This window comes from Mesocricetus auratus, unplaced genomic scaffold (genome assembly GCF_017639785.1).
Source record: "Mesocricetus auratus isolate SY011 unplaced genomic scaffold, BCM_Maur_2.0 Super-Scaffold_100007, whole genome shotgun sequence".
In the NCBI taxonomy this organism is placed as follows: domain Eukaryota; kingdom Metazoa; phylum Chordata; class Mammalia; order Rodentia; family Cricetidae; genus Mesocricetus; species Mesocricetus auratus.
This window is the reverse complement of record NW_024429191.1, coordinates 33,693,087-33,712,993: the sequence shown is the minus strand read 5'-3', so window position 1 is coordinate 33,712,993 and position 19,907 is coordinate 33,693,087. Positions and strand designations below refer to the sequence as shown.

Sequence of the window (19,907 nt, the reverse complement as noted above, 5' to 3'; positions counted from 1 at the left end):
ATATAGTGTTTTGCATATATTGCATTCATTAATGCAGCCACTACTGTGTTCAAGGTATAACTACCATATTACCAGCACCCTAGAAGTTTCTCTTGTCTTCTTTCCTAGATAATTCCCTCTTTCCAAAGATAACCTCTATTCTGATTTTTACTATTCGTAACAGTCTTGTCTGTTCTTAAACTCATGTATGTGAAATTATACAGTACATATGAGCTGACAAATTGAATTTAATGTGTCCAAATTAAATTCTCTTAATAATTTTCCTAACTTTCTCTGCTCTACAATGTTCCCATCTCAATAACAGATACCTCTTTTCATCTAAATGTTCAAGCCAAGAATTTAGTACTGATATTGGACTTCTTTTTTTCTCTCTTACCGAATAACCAGTTAAATGAGAAAACAGATTCCAAGTCAGACCTCTGCCCAACAACTTGATTTAAGATACCATTGTCTGTGGCCTGGAGAGATGGCTCAGGGGTTAAGAACACTGCCTGCGTTTCCAGAGGTCCTGAGTTCAATTCCCAGCAACCACATGGTGGCTTACAACCATCTATAACATGATCTGGTACCCTCTTCTGGTGTGCAGGCATGCATGTAGACAGAACACTATAAAAATAATAAATATTTTTAAAAAGATACCATTATTGACACAGGTATAATTTTAAGAAGGTCTCCTTGATCCCACTCTTCTCTCCTTACTCTGTTTACCATATATCATATATCTACTACATGCCATATATCTATACATATCTATATCTATATTTGGAATCCTAAGACCACAGAAATGTGGACAAAGACACAGAACCCAAGGGCTCTTGGAAACTCAGAGCTCCTTCAGTATACAGTTTCCTCCCCTCCAGTGAGTTTTAGCGGACAGCTGAAATAGTTCTTTCCCATATATGTAGATTATTTTCTTCTTTATTAATATATGCATATTAAACAATAAACTATCATATAATGAATACTTTAGAATGATGGTGTATAATGTGTTAACTAACAGCTTCATGGAATTATTTAAATTCAATTGAAATAAATTCTAAAATAAAAAGACTTAAAAATGAAAATATATACCTGATCATTTCATTTCCTTTTTCTAATATGCTTTAAGGTGTATTTCTCAGCACATTTATGGCATACAAACAAACTAGCTCTCAAAGCAGGGTTTTAACCACTCAGTCTTGCTTTGCTCAAGCCACACTAATCTCTTTCTTCTTCCTCAAACATGCTCAGCCATCCCCACCTCATGACATTTTTACTAGCTTTAATTGTTTGGAATGTTATACTCTGAAACTGCCAAATTGCCATTTCTCTTCATTTTACTCAGGCTCTGTATAAATGTACTTCCTCAGATAGAACTGCCTTAATTACTCCATTTAAAACATCACACCTAGGGGCTGGCAAGATGGCTCAGTGAGTATAGTCACTTACCAAGCAAGCTTAGAAACCTGAGTTCAGTTCTCAATGTAGGTGGAAGGAAAGAAGTAACTCGACAAAGTTGTCCTCTGATCTCTACACATGTGCTGTGGCATGTGTGTTCCTGCCACAAGCATTCACACACAATAGTTTTTCAAACAGTTTATCCAGTGACACTCTTTACCTTGCTTCATTTTCTTTCATTATTCTTATTTATATTCTTATATATGCTCTTATTTCTTTTATTACTTTTATAAATATGATATTACATACTTATATGTTTATTATCTTCTTTTCCTTCCACTGTAAAATAACTTTGTTAAGTCAAGGACTTTGTCATGTTTCCCCAAAATTAAACTAGTTTATGTCATACTGCAGGTACTGACTGCTTAGACTTTGTGAATGTCTAGGGGTGCCCTTGAAGCATGTAAGGGGAGACATTCAAAAGAGTCTAGCCTGAGAGTATTAAGATTCTGCATATTACAGGTTAGTCGCCTATACATGTATCTCATATGACAGATTAAAAAGAGATTAGAGTCTAGAAATTAGCTTTGAAAAGCTAATTCTCAAATTTTACAGCTAATAGCGATAGATAGGATTTTCAAGGAGTCCGAGTAAGTATTACCAGAAAGTAATTTTGTGCTTGTCTGACACTGGACTATAGGACCCGTGAGACAATGGCAAGAGCACAGTTACTTCCTGATTGCTTAATACTCATTAAAAAGTGTGGCACACAGAACATAGTTGGGGTTGTTGAATTAAAGGGTATATAAAAATGCCCTTAAGAGCAAGGTGTGATTTATTTAATTTTAAATCTCAAGTGAATCAACACATAAAATAATAAAAAACAAGGCTAAGGATGTAGCTCAGTTGGTACCAGCATGTAAAAAGCCCTAAGTTCCAAGCCCAGCACCACATACACCCCGTGTAGTGGAACATGCCTATAATCCTAGCACTCAGGAAGTAGAGGTGGGAGCATCAGGAACTGAAGGTCATTTTCAGCTACACAGAAAATTCAAGGCCAGTCTAGGCTATATGAGACTCTGCTCAAAAAACAAACAAACAACCCCCCCAAAAAAAACAAAAAAGAAAAACCAAGGAGAGAGAACCTGGCGATGGAGGTAGCAGAGGTAGCAGGACCTCCAATGTGTGGTCCATGGAGAACTTAGCAGGGCACCTTGTAGTTATTGCTATCTTGACCAGAGCTTCAGGTCCCCCTTGAGAGGCTCCTGAGACAAACCATTTGCCCATGGAGATGAAGGCAGGCTAGAACTGGTGGTAGTCAGTGCTGTTGATCTTTGAGGGGATGGATACCAGCTCCAGACAGGATGATGGGTACTGAAGGGGAGGTCATCAATGTTTGGGATATTAGCATAGCAACCATGAAGGTGCAAGTGTGCCACATTAGTTGTAAAGCAGAATATGCTTATGGTTGTATGGGTAGTCCTCCAAAGATACCCCAGTGCCCACAGTTGTGTTTGAGCTAGAGTTGAGTTCAAGTAAGAGGAAATGACAGAAGATGTGGATGGTTGAATTTTTTGCAAAATATGGACGTGGGATGACCAAGGCCAAATAACACTCTTTAGCTTACAACTTTGTATCTGACTGGAGGGCAACACTGAGTGTGCACATAGAGGTGGGAGAAGGTTGGTCTCCAGCTCTACATGTCCACAGTGACTCCCATATCTCTGTGAGCTTTTGAGTCTGCTACTCAGATCACCCTGGTCCTTTCCAAAATTTCCCTGTGAAAATGGCACGTGTTTCATTCACCCTTTCTCGGTGACATTTGGATACCAAATTTAGGAAACTGAAAAAAAAGAGGAATACAAAAGCATATATAATTCCAGAATCACTACTTTGCTCTACCAGCATGCTTTTAAAACAATACTTTCCAAACTCTTGATCTGACAAGACCTAGGTAAAACTGTGATTGATTTTTGTACCATTACCATTCTTCCAAATTTTTCCCTCTTTTTATATTTGGTGCTCAGTATTGAACACACAGCCTTGTGCATGCTAGGTAAGCATGCTAAACCCCATGTCTCACTTTGTCTTTCATTAGCTCTCTTCTCTTAGTGTAAGAAATAAATCGTTAATGTCCATTTTCAGTATAAGGTGTGCTTAGAGTGCTACAAAATCACAGAAAAGCAGGAGTCACTGGGCCCTTCTCTTTCCTAACTAGTTTCTGGTACCTGTCTCAGAGCTCTTGGGGTTGAAAAGTTGCAGGCAATCTGCTATGTGACTAGGCTAGAAGACTGTAACTCTCTGGCACATCAGCCTATGGAAAAAAACAGGGCAGGAATTTCTTATCTGGAACTTTAAAAATCACAGTCTTGTACCAAAACAGTACACCAGACATTAGTGCCACTAATTATTACCTGATGTTAAATTTGAAGTATACTTTGGTTCTGGAGAAATATGTGGGGCTTCTAATGTCATCCCTCTGTAATAAGAACAAATTAGTGATATTTTCTAATCTTTTAGTAACTTCAAATTATTCTCAATTATACTGAAAATAAAGATGCACAATTAAATATTCTGTAGGAAAATATAGCTTGTTAGAAAACGCATCATATTTATAGTAACAGATACCAGTAACATATACTTACACGTTTATCAGTGTGGCACATGTGCAGAGGAAAGCCATGATGTTTAGAATTACACAGACCTCAGTTTAACCCCAGCTTTACTACTCCAACTTCAGTGACCTTTGGAAACCTACCCAACCTGTCCTGAGTCTTACTTGCCTTATTTATGCAAAGAAATGGCAAACCTGCTGCCCAGGATTTTTGTGGGAAAGATTCCAAATATGAACAATATTTTGGAAAGTAGTATCTTTCTCTCTATGGTACTTCCACAAATGAAATTGTGTTTCATTCTAAGTAAACATGCAAGAGAAGATGAGCTATTACAAGAATGTGAAAGGATCCAAGTTCAGTGTTTGACCCCAAAACAAGGTCTGAGAAAGGCAGATTTCCTTGAAGACAACAGAGTTGAAAACCTAATGTGAGAGGAGACTTTTCTAAATTACTGCATTAGTTAATTGGAAAGTTGAATGCAGTAGAGCACAAACTATTTTTCTATCATTTCCCTTTAAACTCTTATTTCCAAATAGAACTGCCTTGCTGCTAAATGAGCCTTTATGTAATCTTCTTACTAATGCACTTTAGATATACTCTGGTTTCTTTTTAGATCATATAAATCTTCACCTTTTATTAATGCATCTCACGTATTCTCTGAATAAACAGATATTTTTAGGCGATAAAGAGTCCAGTATGTTAGCACAACTCCAAAGCTCTACTATTAAATGTGGCCCAACTCAAACCCAGTGCTATGGGGACAGCAGCCCTACCTGTCCTCTAGTTCTTGTTCCCTGCCCCCACCAAGCCACATACACTTGTCTGACACTGGTTTTCTTTGGCATTGTACCAGTAAATCTGGAAGCAGACTTTCTCCATTCTGTAGATGCCTTTCCATTTTATTGTGTTTTCTATAAGCATTCATTAAGAGTTAAATTATTTTAAAATTTTCACAATCTGCTTTAGTCATGATGAAAACCTTTCAGTGGCTCTCAGTATCTTTGGGACAAAATAAAAATCCCACCCTCAAGGCCTTTCACAGTTCAGATTGTGGCCACCCTCTTGATCTTAGATCCTGTATCATTCACAGATTCTTAGTTCAGTACACACACCCTGAACTAAATGCTTCCTCCAATACACACTTCTTCTCAGTCTTCCCCATGGCAAGTCTATTTATATTTTTGCCAGAGCCTCACTATCAAGAGATACTGGCATTACTTAATAATAACTACCTCCACAATAATTCCTTCTAAAACAGAGTTTTGAGTGTTTTGAAACATTTACACAAATAATCCATTGTTATTATTCCAATAGATGTCAGTCTGTTCTTATTCTTTAAGAAAACTATGTAAGTCATCTGCTTATTTCATGGAAACTCTCAATGGTATACTGAATAGTGCACATGGTTAGAATCACAAAGACCAGGGTTTTAATCAACTCTGCTACTTTTTAGCAATTCACAATGAATAGGGTTTTTTATTTTCAGATTATTAAAAATCTAAGAAATTAAAAGTCTAATTCAATTTAATTAGATGATGCAATTATTTGCAATCCACTAGAATTGAATATTTTCCCTATAATCCTGCTTTTATTTAATATAAATTTGGACAGAAAAAAAGTGCCTTTCCATCTTCTTTCACTATGAGAAAAATCGATTCTGTAGACTTACAAGAAGCCATACTAAAACAGAACCAAAGAAGAGAAGAAAAATCTTGACATGATTACAATTAGCACACAGAGGTGGGTATCCAAAGCTGTCTGTTAGTAGCCAACATGAATTAGTTAATGCTTGACTGACAAATTCCCACAAAATGAAGCCTGACTCAATTTTGACAAAGTAACTTTGATAAGATAAAAATATGCCCACTGACTTTTACTAAATGTTATTTGATATATGTGCTATTTACTCCAAATAGTGGAGTCAGCCATGATCAGTTCCTCTCATATTGCACCACGGGGTCCATCAACAAATCTTGTTAATTCTACTTTCAAGTGTCCTAGAAGCTTAGCCTTTTACCTCCGGCCCTTCTCTGGCTATTCCTTCGACCTAAAGTGCTTTTTGCCTAACTTGCCCTTTTTTAGATAACTGCTCAAATTATGTCTTTCCAATGGCAACCTTCCACCATACTATTAAAGTAGCAAGCTTCGACTCCAACACTCCAGAGTTCATCTTGCTTTATCTTTCTTGATGCCATCCTTTACAACACAGCATATGAGAGCATATTTACTTGTCTATTGTCTATCTCTCCAAAATGTACTGTGGATGAGATGAGGGCAGCAATTTTGTGTTTAATTGATTTTACTCCTTACTATATCCCAGCAATTAGAATGCTCCTAGACCAGAGTAAGTGCTCAGCCAACACTGAATGAATGAAATTCATTTGAGCTTGTGTAATGGCAGGCATCACTATTATATAACTCTTACAATAAAGGGTTTTGAAAAGTACAATATCAAAATTTTTAGTTCTTACATTTTTCTATGGCATTTCTCATAGTTTTCTGAAGAAGAACCTACCAAAGGGGGGAAAAATCAATCCATTAGACATAGAGATAACCCAAGGGCACACCAGAAGCTAAAATTATGCTGGATAAAAATAAATATTTCTCTTCAGCATACATAGTGACAGAACTTCTGATTTTATGTTTGATTTTATAGTGTTTTTCATATGTGTCTCTTAAATTAGGCAAAGGTATTTTGAAAATACCAAAGTAAAACATAAAAAAGTATTATGAGATATATAAACATTTGGGTAGTTTATATATAATCTGAATATCTTTCACAACTATTTTTTGGGGAATTTTACAATAACCAAGTCATTCAAACACACCAATTTACTTTTTCCCATTTTACATATGAGAAAACAAGGACTAGTCAGTTACAAAACCAACCAACTGCCTTTTGTATTTAGTTTAACAAATGATGGCCAGGCACAGTAAGAAAGCCTATCTCCAAAAAATGAGGTGGGTCAGTGAGATGAATGGGGGTAGACAGTTTGCCAAGCATGTGCAAGGTTCTAGTTTCAATCTCTAACACTGCAAACAAACAACAGGAATAAAAAAGATTGGATTGTGCTAAGAGAAGCTCAGTCAGTAATGTACTTGCCAAGCATTCACAAGGACCCAAGTTCAATCCCCAGGACCCATATTGTATATGAGAAAACCAGCTCCCAAAAGTTTTCCTCTGATTTTTACAAATATGTCATGGCACACGTATATGTGCATGTACCCACATCCATGTACTAAATAAATGTAATTTTTAAAATTAGGTGCTGGCAAGATGGTTCCTTGGATAAAGGAGCTTGCTGCCGAGATGACAAAGTGAATTTGATACCCAGGATTCCTTTGGGCTGCTCTTTGAACTCTATATGTGCAGTATGTCATATGCAAATGCTTGTGCATTATGCACACACACACACACATACTTACAGACACATAGTAAAATGTAAACAATGAAACAGAAGCCCATACATACTAAAACTATTGTTATGTATTTTCTGTAGCCAAAAGCAATCTTGGCTCATAGGTTTAGATTAGAAATCATTTATGAGAGAAAAAAAAACTACTTTCATTTTCCAACAAAGATGAGGGCATTTCCTCGTGACAGAGAAAAAAACGAATGTAAAACTTACTCAAAATTGCTGAGAGGTTTGCAAGCTGTGGTACCTTCTCTACAGCTACTGCTTTGCTGGTGTCTAGAAGAGTGGAATTCTTGCAGGTCTTGTAATCTTCCAACTTGGGATTCTCCCAATCTAAAAAGCAGAATATGTCATGGTATACACCATAAATAAGTAAATGTAATTTCAAAGTTTAAAAATGACATAAAACTTTGAAAAGCCTACAGGTGCCAGGTTACTCCATGCCCCCAAACTTAGGGTCCTATCCATTCTAGAGTTTTGGATAGAACAGAACACAAGGATAAGTCAAGATAAGAATCTATGGCTTATTCCAGGCCTCTGTCCTTACCTGTCTTCTGTCTAGATTTTTGCTTTACAGAGATCACTGAGCTACAGGATGGCAGGATACACTTAAGTGGCCAACTCTCATAGTTTCATGCCATTGAGCAACACAGTCACACTGCTATAACCTGTATCAGTTGTAAGCTTTCTATTAATCATGTCTATGGAAGAATGGTGCTATCCCTATTGCATCCCTGTCTGTGACTTTCTACTGTGTCCATAGCATGCTATTATATCATCAGATGTTCTTTTTACATGTGGAGACTGTGTACTGAACCCAGGGCCCCATGCATGCTGGGCCAACATTTTACTACTGAGATACATCTCCAGACATATTAGATATTCCATGTAGGTAACATCATGATAAAATACTACACAAATCTTGTTCTTCTGGTATACCATGGCAATCTTTTGGTTTTCCTGACTCAATGTCTCCCTATCTCCCCAGATGGTTTAGTTTTCTATGTGTTTCATCTACTTAATCTTTTTTGTTTTTCAAGATAGGGTATCTCTGTGTAGCCCTGGCTGTTCTCAAACTCACTCTGTAGACCAGGCTGGCCTCAGACTCAGAGAGATTTGCCTGTCTCTGCCACCCAAGTGCTGGCATTAAAGGCATGTGCCATCACTGCCTGGGGAGACTTTGGAATTTTAGAGAGGCTTTTGATATTTTAGAGAAACTCTGAACTTTGAAAGAGACTTTGAATGTTTTAAAGAGACTGAATTTTTATTATTGTTTATTTTTGTTTTTGTTTTTGAGACAGAGCCTCTCAATGTAGCTCTGACTGTCCTGGAGCTCACTATGTAGACCAGGCTAGCCTCAAACTCACAGAGATCCACCTGCCTCTGTATCCTGAGAGCTATGATTAAAGTTATGTACCATCATGAATGACAAGAGACTGAACTTTTAAAGTATTTGAATTTTTAAAGAATGGGACTTTAAAGAACTGGAATGTTTTATATTGTGTTATTAATATTAACATGCCATCTTGGGGACAAATGACAAAGAAAGGTTCTAGTTGAATAGTGATGTGTTTGTATGTTATCAAGTTGATAAGGGGTCAATTATGCTGGCTAGTTTTATGTCAACTTGACACAAGGTAGAGTCATTTTGGAAAAAGGAATCTCAATTGAGAAAATGTCCCCACCAGATTGGTCTGCAGGCAAGCCTGTGTGGCATTTTTTTATTAAAGATTGATGTGGGAGGGCCCATCTCATTGATGATGCTGTCACCCTGCACCTTAGAGTCCTGGATGGTATGAGAAAACAGGTTGAGTGTGCTAAGAGGAGCAAGTCGGTAAGCATTGGTAAGCATTGCTCCTCCATCAGTTCTTGCCTCTAGGTTCCTGCTTTGAGTCACCAACCTGATGTCCCCTGTGTCTGGTTAAGTGCCAGTATCATGTGGTTTCTATTACCACAGTTCTGTAGTTTAGAACTTTAAATCATTGTTAATTGAAACGTAGAATATTATCCTCCTTGTCCAGGATTGCTTTGCCTACCTAGGATCTTTTATGCTTCCCTGTAATTTTAAGATTGCTTTGTTCTACAGCTGGGGAGATGGCTTAGCTGATAAAAATCCTTACTGAGGAGCCAAGTTTGATCCCCAGCTTCCTCATAAAAAAGCTGGGCATGGCAACAGTATCTCTGAATTCCAGTACTGGGGAGGTAGAAACAGGAAGATCCTGCCAGTCTAGAAAATTGGTGAGCTCCAGGTTCAGTGAGACACCCTATCTAAAAAAATAAGGTGAGGAGGAAAACAATCTACACACACAAATACACAGTTGCCTTTTCTATTTTTGGGAAGAACGGAATTGGAATTTTGATTGATATTTCACTGAATCTACTGCTTTTAATAGGATGAATATCTTTACAATATTAATTATTCAAATCCATGGGTATGAGAGGTCTCTCCTTCTAGAATCTTCCTCAGTTTCTTCAGTATACTAAAGTTTTCATTTTAAAAGGTCTAGCACTTTCTTATTTAGGTTTATTCTAAGGCATTTTATTTTGAGGAAGGATATTGTGAATTCCAGGGATTGCTTCCCAGATTTCTTTTTCAATATGTTTGTCTTTGGTATACAGAGAGGTTACTGGAGTATTTTTAATGTTAACTTTGTACCTTGCTACTTTACCAAAATTGTTTATCAGTTCGAAGAATGTTCTAGCAGCATCTTTAGGGTCTTTTACATACGGAATCATCATCTGCAAATAAGGATAACTGTATTTGTTCCTTCCCTAGTCAGATCACTTTTCCTTTTCTTGTCTTACTTCTTTAGCTAGGATATCAAGAGATACATTGAATAGGAATGAAGAGAGTGTACACTTTATCATGTTTCTGATCTTAGTGGAACTCCTTTAAGTTTTTTTTTCTAACTCACTGTGTCTTTAAGAGTTTGTATTTGAAAAGAAAAGGGCACTTTTATGTTGTTGCAAGAAGTTATAGAGAAAAGTCTATGTTGTCTTCCATCATAAACCAAAGGCTTTATTTATAATAAATAATAAATGTAAATAACTGTGAAGAAAATTCAAGCAGGGATTGACCTAACATGTTATATACTGAAGAGTAAAAAAAAACTACATGAAATAAAAGCAAACAATAGAAGTGCATATGTATATTTAAAGAACAAATGCACCTCCACTTCACTATGTACAAATGTATTCACTGTGAGATTTATGGACAAAGCAACAATTTTACTGCACAGTCAATTAAGGAAGAAACCCTACTCTCACCCAAATAGTCTGATCCTCTGAAGATCTCAGGTGATGAGAAGCTACTTCTACTCTCTTCAGTACTCTTTGTATATGAATCTGTGTCTGAACAACTCAGGAAACAACTGGAAACATCATGCTCCAAAGTTCGCCCTGTAAAATAAAGTAAAACAAAAAAGGTTGAACAGAATAGAGAACAGAATTAGAATCCTACTAATGCACATCTGTAGAAATGTACATGTAGTTATATACCAAGAATTTAACATTGACTTCATACACAATTAGCAAGTCATAATATTATCAATAATTTGCTTTGATGTTGATAAATACATTCAAATCCTTTTTGACTGCTTCCCTAAGTTTTACCTTTATTGCCTATTCCTTATTCATTTGAGCTGTAATTCTAGCTCAAAAAATTCAAGTTCTATAAACAATTCACTAGCTAAGAAGAAAAAAGGATGAATAGTTATTCCATCCAGGAAAAGACAGGCTAACACAGAATGAAAAACAGACCAACAAAAGCCTGAACAGACATCCCAGAAACACCCTCAGGTATGTGTACAGATTTTATGAAGACATGTAAGTACTTTAGTGAAGAAAGGATTGTCTTTTAAACAAATTGTATTTGTAACTCCATATGCATATGTAAAAGAAAACTAAAGGTTGGGTGTGTGGTAGAATACTTGCCAGCATGTGTGAAGCCCTGGGTCCAATCCCTATAACAACAGAAGCCCTTCATCCCCAAAAGCCGAACCCCAAAGAGGACAAAACAAAAATTGAGCTGAAGAGATGGCTCAGCAGTTAAGAGCACCTGATTTTCTTGCAGAAGGCCTGGATTTGGTTTGTATAGCAACTTACAACCACCTGTAACTCTGTTTCCATGGAATCTGAGACATTCTCCTTGAGCACCAGACACACATGCGGTACACATACATACATGCAGACACACTCTTACACATAAAAAGAAATTTTTAAAAAACTTAAAATTTATACCATACTCTAAGAAACTAACACTAAGGTAGGCATGTTGGTGCATGCTTCATGGAGTAGGATTACAGTCCTAGCTACTCAGGAGACTAAAGCAGGCAACTCTATCTGGGTTATAGAATTTAAGGCCAGCCTGGGAAACTCATTGAGACATTTCCTTAAATAGAAAGTACAAAGAGATCTGGGGGAAAGACAATGCAAAAGCAAAATCGTAAATAGAAGAGCTACACATTGTGTGGTAATTAGTGCTCATAAAGGGCACAGATACACATCTTTACCTGAACCAAGGCTACCAAGAAAGCCAATCCTTAGAGAAAATCAAGCAACATAACAATTTAGCACTGTTACACACACACACACACACACACATACTCACATGCAGGACACTAACCTGACGCCACATGAATACAGGAGTTGACCTGGATACAAACTTGGGGACACAAGTATACTTAGGCAAAGACTATATACAGGACACTGGGAAAAGCAGCTTGAACTCAGATAATATCAAATTGCAAAAGTTAATATAAGCATGCACAGAATATAACCCTGATAGCTTATCCTCATTCCTATTTTACTTCCCTTTTCCTACTTCCTCTTTGCCTTTTTAAAAATTTGAGACAGGATCTTATTATGCAGCCCTGGCTGTCCTGGAACTCACTATGTAGACTAGTCTGTCCTGAAACTCCCAGAGATCCTAATGCCTCTGCCTCCTGAGCTCTGGGATTAAAGGTGTGCTCCATCAAGCATGGTTTCTCTTTATTTTTTATTATTAATAATTTTAACTCTAATAATCTTTACATTACTTGCTTATTCTCTCAGTCTTCTAGCTCCTTAGTGGGAATGTGGACAAAGTGCCCAATTGCTTTTTATTGCATCTTAGTATCTGGTTTGTTGTTTTATTGTTTTTTTTTTTTCAACGATCCCACGTGGAGTTTTATTTTTTTTTTCAAATCTGGTTTGTTGTTAAATTGTTTCTGTTACAGTTGTCTGCTTCTCCCCTATCAATGATAGTGGGGAATCCTGTGCCCAAGAAAAGACCACCCACAAAGCTGTAAGTACAGACAGCTGAACAGTCACACTGAGATGTTCTTCTGATAGATCTGAGCAAAGGCTGAAGGCTGGCCAGTACCACACATGTGCTGCATTTTCTTCTTTACCAAGAGATTTAGAAATATCTTTGATAATTTATATTAATGAAAAATGGCTCCTGTGCACAGCATATGAGAAGCCAAGAAAATCACAATAAAAATGCATCAAACAGCAGGACATACTAAAGCATTTTCTCAATGGATCTAGATACTAGATGTTGGCACTATTGTCAAAATAGATTTTGATTTTGCCTCTGTGAACTTTCTTGTCAAAGGAATCATATTATGAAAGACCTAACAATCTGGTAACTCATGGAAAGAAATCATCTATATGTCAGTGTCTTTGAGGTAAAACTTTTATATTTGTAGGAGCCAATAAAATTCCAATATGAAGGATGAATAAATCCAGTGCTGAAGGTGCATTTAAACTTTCATTATCACTGTCGATATTCAGGGTCTCCTTAGAAGAAAGCATGGGTCCTTTCTTTTAATGCTGCTTATAGGTTCAAGCCAATTCTATTGTCTTAGGGAAATTTTGATTAGATGGTGATGCCGACTGGAAAAGCAAATAAGATGTTCTCACAAGTGTCTTCTTGGGTATTTATGATACACATGTGCAGACACAGTCGTTGTGCTGGAGAGTTTTATGTTAACTGACACAAGCTGAAGTCATCACAGAAAAGGAAATGCCCCCATTAGATGGGGCTGTAGGAAAACCTGTAGGGCATTTTCTTAATTAGTGACTGATATGTGAGGACCTAACCCATTGTGGGTGGGACCATTCCTGGCCTGGAGAGTCCTGAGTTCTATAAGAAAGCAGCAAGGGAGGTCAAGATCATGAAGGGGAAATCTACAGAGACAGCTGACCCTGGAAACTCATGAACTCTAGCCAGACAGCTGTGGAGACTCCAGGGGACTGAGCTAGGCCCTCTGCATGTGGAGGAAAGTTGTGAAGTTTGGTTGTCTGAGGGACCCCTGGCAGTAGGACCAGGATCTATCACTGGTGCATGAGCTAGTTTGTGGGGAGCCCATTCCCTATGGTGGGATGCCACCGTGCTCAACCTTAATGCAGTGGGAAGGGGCTTAGTCTTGCTTCAACTTAATGAGCCAGGCTTTGTTGACTCCTCATGGGAACCCTTACCCTTTGAGAGGAGTGGATGGGTGGTGGGCTTGAAGGAAGGTGAGGGAGGGTGGGAAGGAGAACTGTGACTGGAATGTAAAATGAAATTTAAACAAACAAACAAACAAACAAAAAATAAATAAATAAATAAAAGCAGACTAAGCAAGCCATGGGGAATAAGCCAGTAAGCAGCACCCTTTCATGTCCTCTGCATCAGCTCCAACCTTCAGGAGCTCATTTGAGTTCCTGTCCTGACTTCCTTCAATGATGAACAGTGATGAAAAGCATACTACCAATAAACCCTTTGCTCCCCAACTTGCTTTGGTTATGGTGTTTCATCATAGCAATAGTAACTCTACTAGGACAGTCATCTTCATCTGCACAGCATAGTCTCTCAAAAGCCAAGTATTTAAAAGCAACAGTGTTTTCTCTTCTTTGAAAGCAACCACCACTGATTAAACCAAATTTAACAAGCTATGTGGGGATTACAACTATTTTGGCATCTGGCTTGATATTTTTCCTCAAGGGGTCAAGACATAAAAGTTTAGATTTTCTCTTACAGCCTCTCATCTCAGAATCAAGAGGCACCATTACATTGTATGTCACCCTGGGCCTGGGCCAAAACTTGGATCCACACTGGCAGGAATGATGCAGCCCTGAGTTGCATGAGTCAGCTGTCCCTGACTCTGTCCTGAGCTTACTTGCTCTGGCCCTGGGTGCCAGCAAGGCCTGCAGGAAGACCTTTGTATAAACTCTTTCTTTTGCATGGATTTCTCTGCCATCTTTTTAAATAGCTAATTTCTATTCACCTTCAGATCTCACTTCAATTGCCACCTTCACAGGAAAGCATTTCCTAATATTTCTAGCTAAATATAATTAATTACATTCAAGTCATTCTCTTTTGTAACATGTCACAACTACAGCTTTGCATTTACTGGTGTAAACATATAGACACTGAGAATGAGGTCTAGAACACAGTCGGGAGGATTCATGTTAGACTAGGGGAAAGACATCATCTCTTCCACTGAAATGAGACATCAAAAGATACAAATGAGTGCACATGTCTGGAGAAGAGACAAAAGGCTTCTATCTGCTAGTCTTACCTGAAACTAGTTCACTGCTTGATGAACAGCTGTCAATCTTGAAGTCATTAGTCGCTGACTCCTATGTGGAATAAGAATTAAAGATATAGTACAAATTGTGAGATTGATATTTTTATTTGATTTTTTTTTATATTTGGTTTGTTTTGAAAAATGGTTGTCAAGTTTGTATGCTAATTTTGTGGATATATCAAAATATTTGTCACACATAATCTGCTATTTAATATTAAATCAAAAACTAAATATTAGATTACTATTAATAAACACGAGGAACTAGTAATAGTCAACTCACTATTGTGAGACAAAACAGTAAACAGAAGGTGAATATTTTTCTGATCCACTAGGAAGAAATTTTCCTAACCCTTTAAATAAAGAGCAAAATAAATCAAAATAAAAAATGATATAGAAGTCTAAAATAATAAAATTAAAGACTCATAAGTCAATGAAAATATTTGCTATGTGTGTAAAGTTATCTTCAGTATATAATGAACAGATGTTTCACAGCAGAAGAAATACAAATGGACAATAATGAGAAAAAAAGGACTGACTTCATAAGCATTAAAAGAAATGGAAAATAACATGCAGCATTTCATCTTTCATCATTTTGAGTAAGAATGTGCCGATTTCTCAACATGAATCACAAAACGTTGAGCACATCCACCCTTTGGCCTAATGCAAAGTATTTAACTTAAATTACAACCTGAAATGCACACATATTCCTGTAGAAGTGTGTCTATCAATGCCCACAAAAACATTGGAAACTCTGTCTCCCAATCTCCAAAAAAACAGTCAAACACATTTTCGTATATCTATCAGATATACTTTATGAAGACATTATTATACTTTTTCTATTTAATAACAAGGTAATACATAAGTTGGAAAATGTTTTTAAAGCACGGAAAGAAATATACAGCAATTTGAAGAGAGTTTTACATACTATTTTGAATATCTAAATCATCTACACAGAATATGTCACCATATACTGTTAAAATATAATATCAAATTTGTTTTTTAAAATGTCATATCTGAAACTGCCATCTCTTAAACACAGGACTGGTGGGCTGAGGCAAAAAAAATTGTGAGTTTAAAGCTAGCTTCTGCTATGCAGTGAGGATCCCATCTCAAAAAGTTATATTATAATAAAAGAATATTAGAATGCTCTGTAGCATACTGAATCCTTAGTACTCAATCTAGTTGCCAATGGACACAGTCAAATGGAAAACACGAAAATGGCTTTAAAATATTAAGATTTTGAACCTGTAAAATAGAACATTAATAAGTAACATCTCCCCCTGTACTCACTAAAAGTCGTGAAAAAGATGAAAGGTGCATAATTATAAACCTACTTAAGTGAAAAACCCAAGGGCTCCCTAGGTAAAGACATATATATCAATGCAATAAAAATACTAGAAACTATTAGATACCTTTTAACAAAGACTAGTTCATTCTTCTATCCAGAGGTGTCTCAGCTACTGCCTGTCTCTACCCTAATGAATGTAAGCATGGGAGAAACATACATACACTCAGTGTCGTTATCTTCTTATCTGGGGTCTCCTTGCCAGGACTATTTTCTTGCAGACTTTCCCCTCCTGTAACACTTAAGTGGCTGCAAATAAACACAACAGTTCAGTTCACAGCATCTGGCGTTGACAATGTCTTTTTGTAGTTTAAAATCTGAAAGTTCCTTTAAGGAGATCTTGGAGAGCTGATTATGAGATTTGCACCAAAAGCTAAATGATGCCACAAATGCTTGCCTTAGAGGTTCTGTCTCACTTTTAAGTAACTTGGCAAGTCTTCTACTAATAAGATGAATCTGCCTAGCTAGGCTGGGTATCTCAGTTGGTAGAGAGCCTTAAACCACAGTGTAATGGCACAAATCTGTAATTCCACATTTGGGAGGTGGAGGCATGACAACCTCTACTAAGTAGGGAATTTGAGGCCAGCCTGGGCTACATGATCCTGTCATGTGTGTTATCTATAAATATATATGTGTGTTACCTATAAATGCATATATAACACAACACGCACATTTGTGAGAAAAAAAACATATGAGAATGTGTGTGCACACTGCCACCCCGCCCTACGCCCCAATTTCTGGATCTGTTTTAGGAGCAGAACTAGAGCATTCATTTTCTCCCTAGACTCCTCGAACGAGAGGACATTAAGCTGAAACAAAACTTAAAATTTTCTGAGAAAGCCAAGTTGCTCAGGGCTATTACCCTAGGCTACCCACCTTGGCAGCTGTGAGCTGCTACCTCTGGGCCTGCTCAGTTCCTCTTTCTCAGTAATCTTCCGCAGTCCCTGCTCTTTGCCCTTTCCCTTCAGACCTGCGAGAGGGTGCCATGTTTCAGGGAACCTGCTCCTGCCCCCACTCAACCCCGGCCGAGGCCCCAGAGGTCCAGCCAAGGCCCACCCGCCACCCGAGCCTGCTGAACTTCGTTTCGACCTGGTGGTGCCTCTGTCTTCCCAGGGAGGGCTAGGTCCGGCTTTGGGGTGAGGTTGAGCCTCTCGCCAGCTCTCTTCTTGCGGTTATAGACCCGTCGAGGCCACATGGCCACTCCACCCAAGCTAGAGCGTCCTACACGCCCCATCTTGTCCATCGCCTTCTTGAGGAACTGGCCACCCACAGAACGACGCCCTGCTGTGGCCGCCTGCCTCAGGACTACTTTTCATAGTCGCAAAGGCTTCTGGGAAGATGGTGGACAGCTCCGGCCACGCCCTGTTGCCGGCAAAGTAAGGCCTGGGCTATGAGATTCACTTCGGGGTTACTGAACCAAACTTCTTAAGTTTTAAATGCGTGTGTGCTCGCACACGTGCACGTGAGCAAGTGCACACGCACACACACACACACCACACACACACACCATACACACACCACACACACACACCACACATATACACTACACACACCACACACACCATACACACACCATACACACACCACACACACACACCATACACACACCATACACACACCATACACACACCACACACCACACACACACACCATACACACACCACCCCCACACACCACACACACATACCACACACCACACACATACACCACACACACCACACACACATACACCACACACACACACAAACCATACATACACACACATATACCACACACACCATACACACACATACCATACACACACATACACCACACACACATACACACACCACACACAGACTACACACCACACACACATACACCACACACCATACATACACACACCACACACACATAACCACACACACATATACACACACCACACACACACACACACACCACATGCACCACACACACCACACACCACACACACACCACACACCACATACACAGACACCACATACCACACACACACATACACCACACACACCACATACACAGACACCACATACCACACACACTCACCATACACACACCACACACACACACATACCATACACACCCCACACACACACCTCATACATACCACACACACACACCATACACACACACACCACACACACACATACACCATACACACCACACACACACCATACACACACATACCATACACACACATACACCACACACCACACACACACACATACCACACACACATACTGCACACACATATCACACACACACCACACACACCTTGTATCTAATCAGAATGACCCAACACCTGCTACTAATCCCCCCCCCCCGTTCTGAGCACTACTGCATGTGACCAAGCCATGGAGTTTAGGTTTCTAAGCTCAGGGAGTGAAGATGGGAAGTTAGCCTCACTCAGGCAGGACAGGTTTGTTAGAGATGGCTCCATCTGATAAATAACTGAGCACCTCGCAACCATGTTTTTATTTTTTTTTTTACTGTTTTATTTTTTTATTATTTTACATGTCAATCCCAGTTCCCTCTCCCTCCTCTCCTCCCGCAACCCCCCATCCCCCCCATCCTCCCACCCTATTGCCAATTCCTTCTACATAGGGGATATCTAGAGTCTGTCATTTCACTCAGGGCAGGGTCCAGGCACTCTCCTAAGAGTCCAGGCTGAGAAAGCATCCCTCTTTGTGCTATGGACACACAATGTCTGTTAGTATTTGAGGGATAAACACTGATCAGGACCCCATGAGCAAATTGGCAAAGAATGAGCTGGCAAAACCAGCAGAGACAGCTGATCCGAACAGGGGGGAGCTCTTGGACCCCAGACGACAGCTGGGAGGCCAGCATGGGACTGATCCAGACCCCCTGAGTGTGAGAGTCAGTGAGGAGGCCTGGGCAACCTATGGGGTCCTGAGCAGTGGATCAGTGTTTTTATTTATTCTTAAAAAAAAAAAAAGCAGCACTGGACAATACTGAAAATGCAGTCTGTAGAGACGACATTAAGAAAGAGTTTGAAGGCTTTTCTGCTGTGTGTGTGTGTGTGTGTGTGTGTGTGTGTGTGTGTGCTCGCGCGCGTGTGCGCATAAGCAGATGAGAACGCATGTGCATGGAGGCCAGAGGACTTTCTTAACCTCCACTACTTTGGTTTGTTTTGCTTTGAGATTCAGTCTGTTAACGAACCTGGCGCTTACTGATTTGGCTAGACTGGCTGGCTGGCATGCTCCAGGCAGCTTCCTGTCTCTGCCTCTCCAGCAAGGTGCTTACAGATTCACACTGCCCTGCCAGCTTTGTAAGTAGATACAGGGCATGTGAACTCAGGTCCCCCTGCTCATGTGAAAAACACTTTGCCAGGTAAGTGGTCTCGCATCCTGAGATTCAAGAAGTAAGTATGTGATTACAAACTGAATTTTCATAATAAAATTACACTGAATTTTACAACTGGAAATGGACTCATGGAAACATTGTGGCTGTTTATTACTCATCAAAAGATAACTTTGTAAAGAGCAGAGGGATCGTTATGGGCATTCTTGCCTGCTTAGGTACATCGGTGCTCTGCATCACTCACTTCGTATTGACCAAGCAC

General features: G+C 38.9%; 1 protein-coding gene across 2 annotated transcripts in view; it reads right to left on the bottom strand.

The window, feature by feature from the left end:
• Meikin (meiotic kinetochore factor) overlaps positions 1 to 17,616 on the bottom strand; it is a 46,207-nt gene extending 28,591 nt beyond the window's left edge. For both annotated transcript variants that reach the window (XM_021225636.2, XM_040748658.1), the window contains exons 1-8: positions 17,396 to 17,616; positions 17,183 to 17,276; positions 16,471 to 16,555; positions 14,953 to 15,013; positions 10,676 to 10,807; positions 7,622 to 7,741; positions 6,464 to 6,503; positions 3,792 to 3,856 (exon numbers count right to left, since the gene is read on the bottom strand). In XM_021225636.2, the coding sequence (XP_021081295.1) occupies positions 3,792 to 3,856; positions 6,464 to 6,503; positions 7,622 to 7,741; positions 10,676 to 10,807; positions 14,953 to 15,013; positions 16,471 to 16,555; positions 17,183 to 17,276; positions 17,396 to 17,549 (751 nt within the window). In that variant the 5' untranslated portion in view covers positions 17,550 to 17,616. The remainder of the gene's footprint in view (positions 1 to 3,791; positions 3,857 to 6,463; positions 6,504 to 7,621; positions 7,742 to 10,675; positions 10,808 to 14,952; positions 15,014 to 16,470; positions 16,556 to 17,182; positions 17,277 to 17,395) is intronic.
• Positions 17,617 to 19,907: the final 2,291 nt, after the last annotated feature.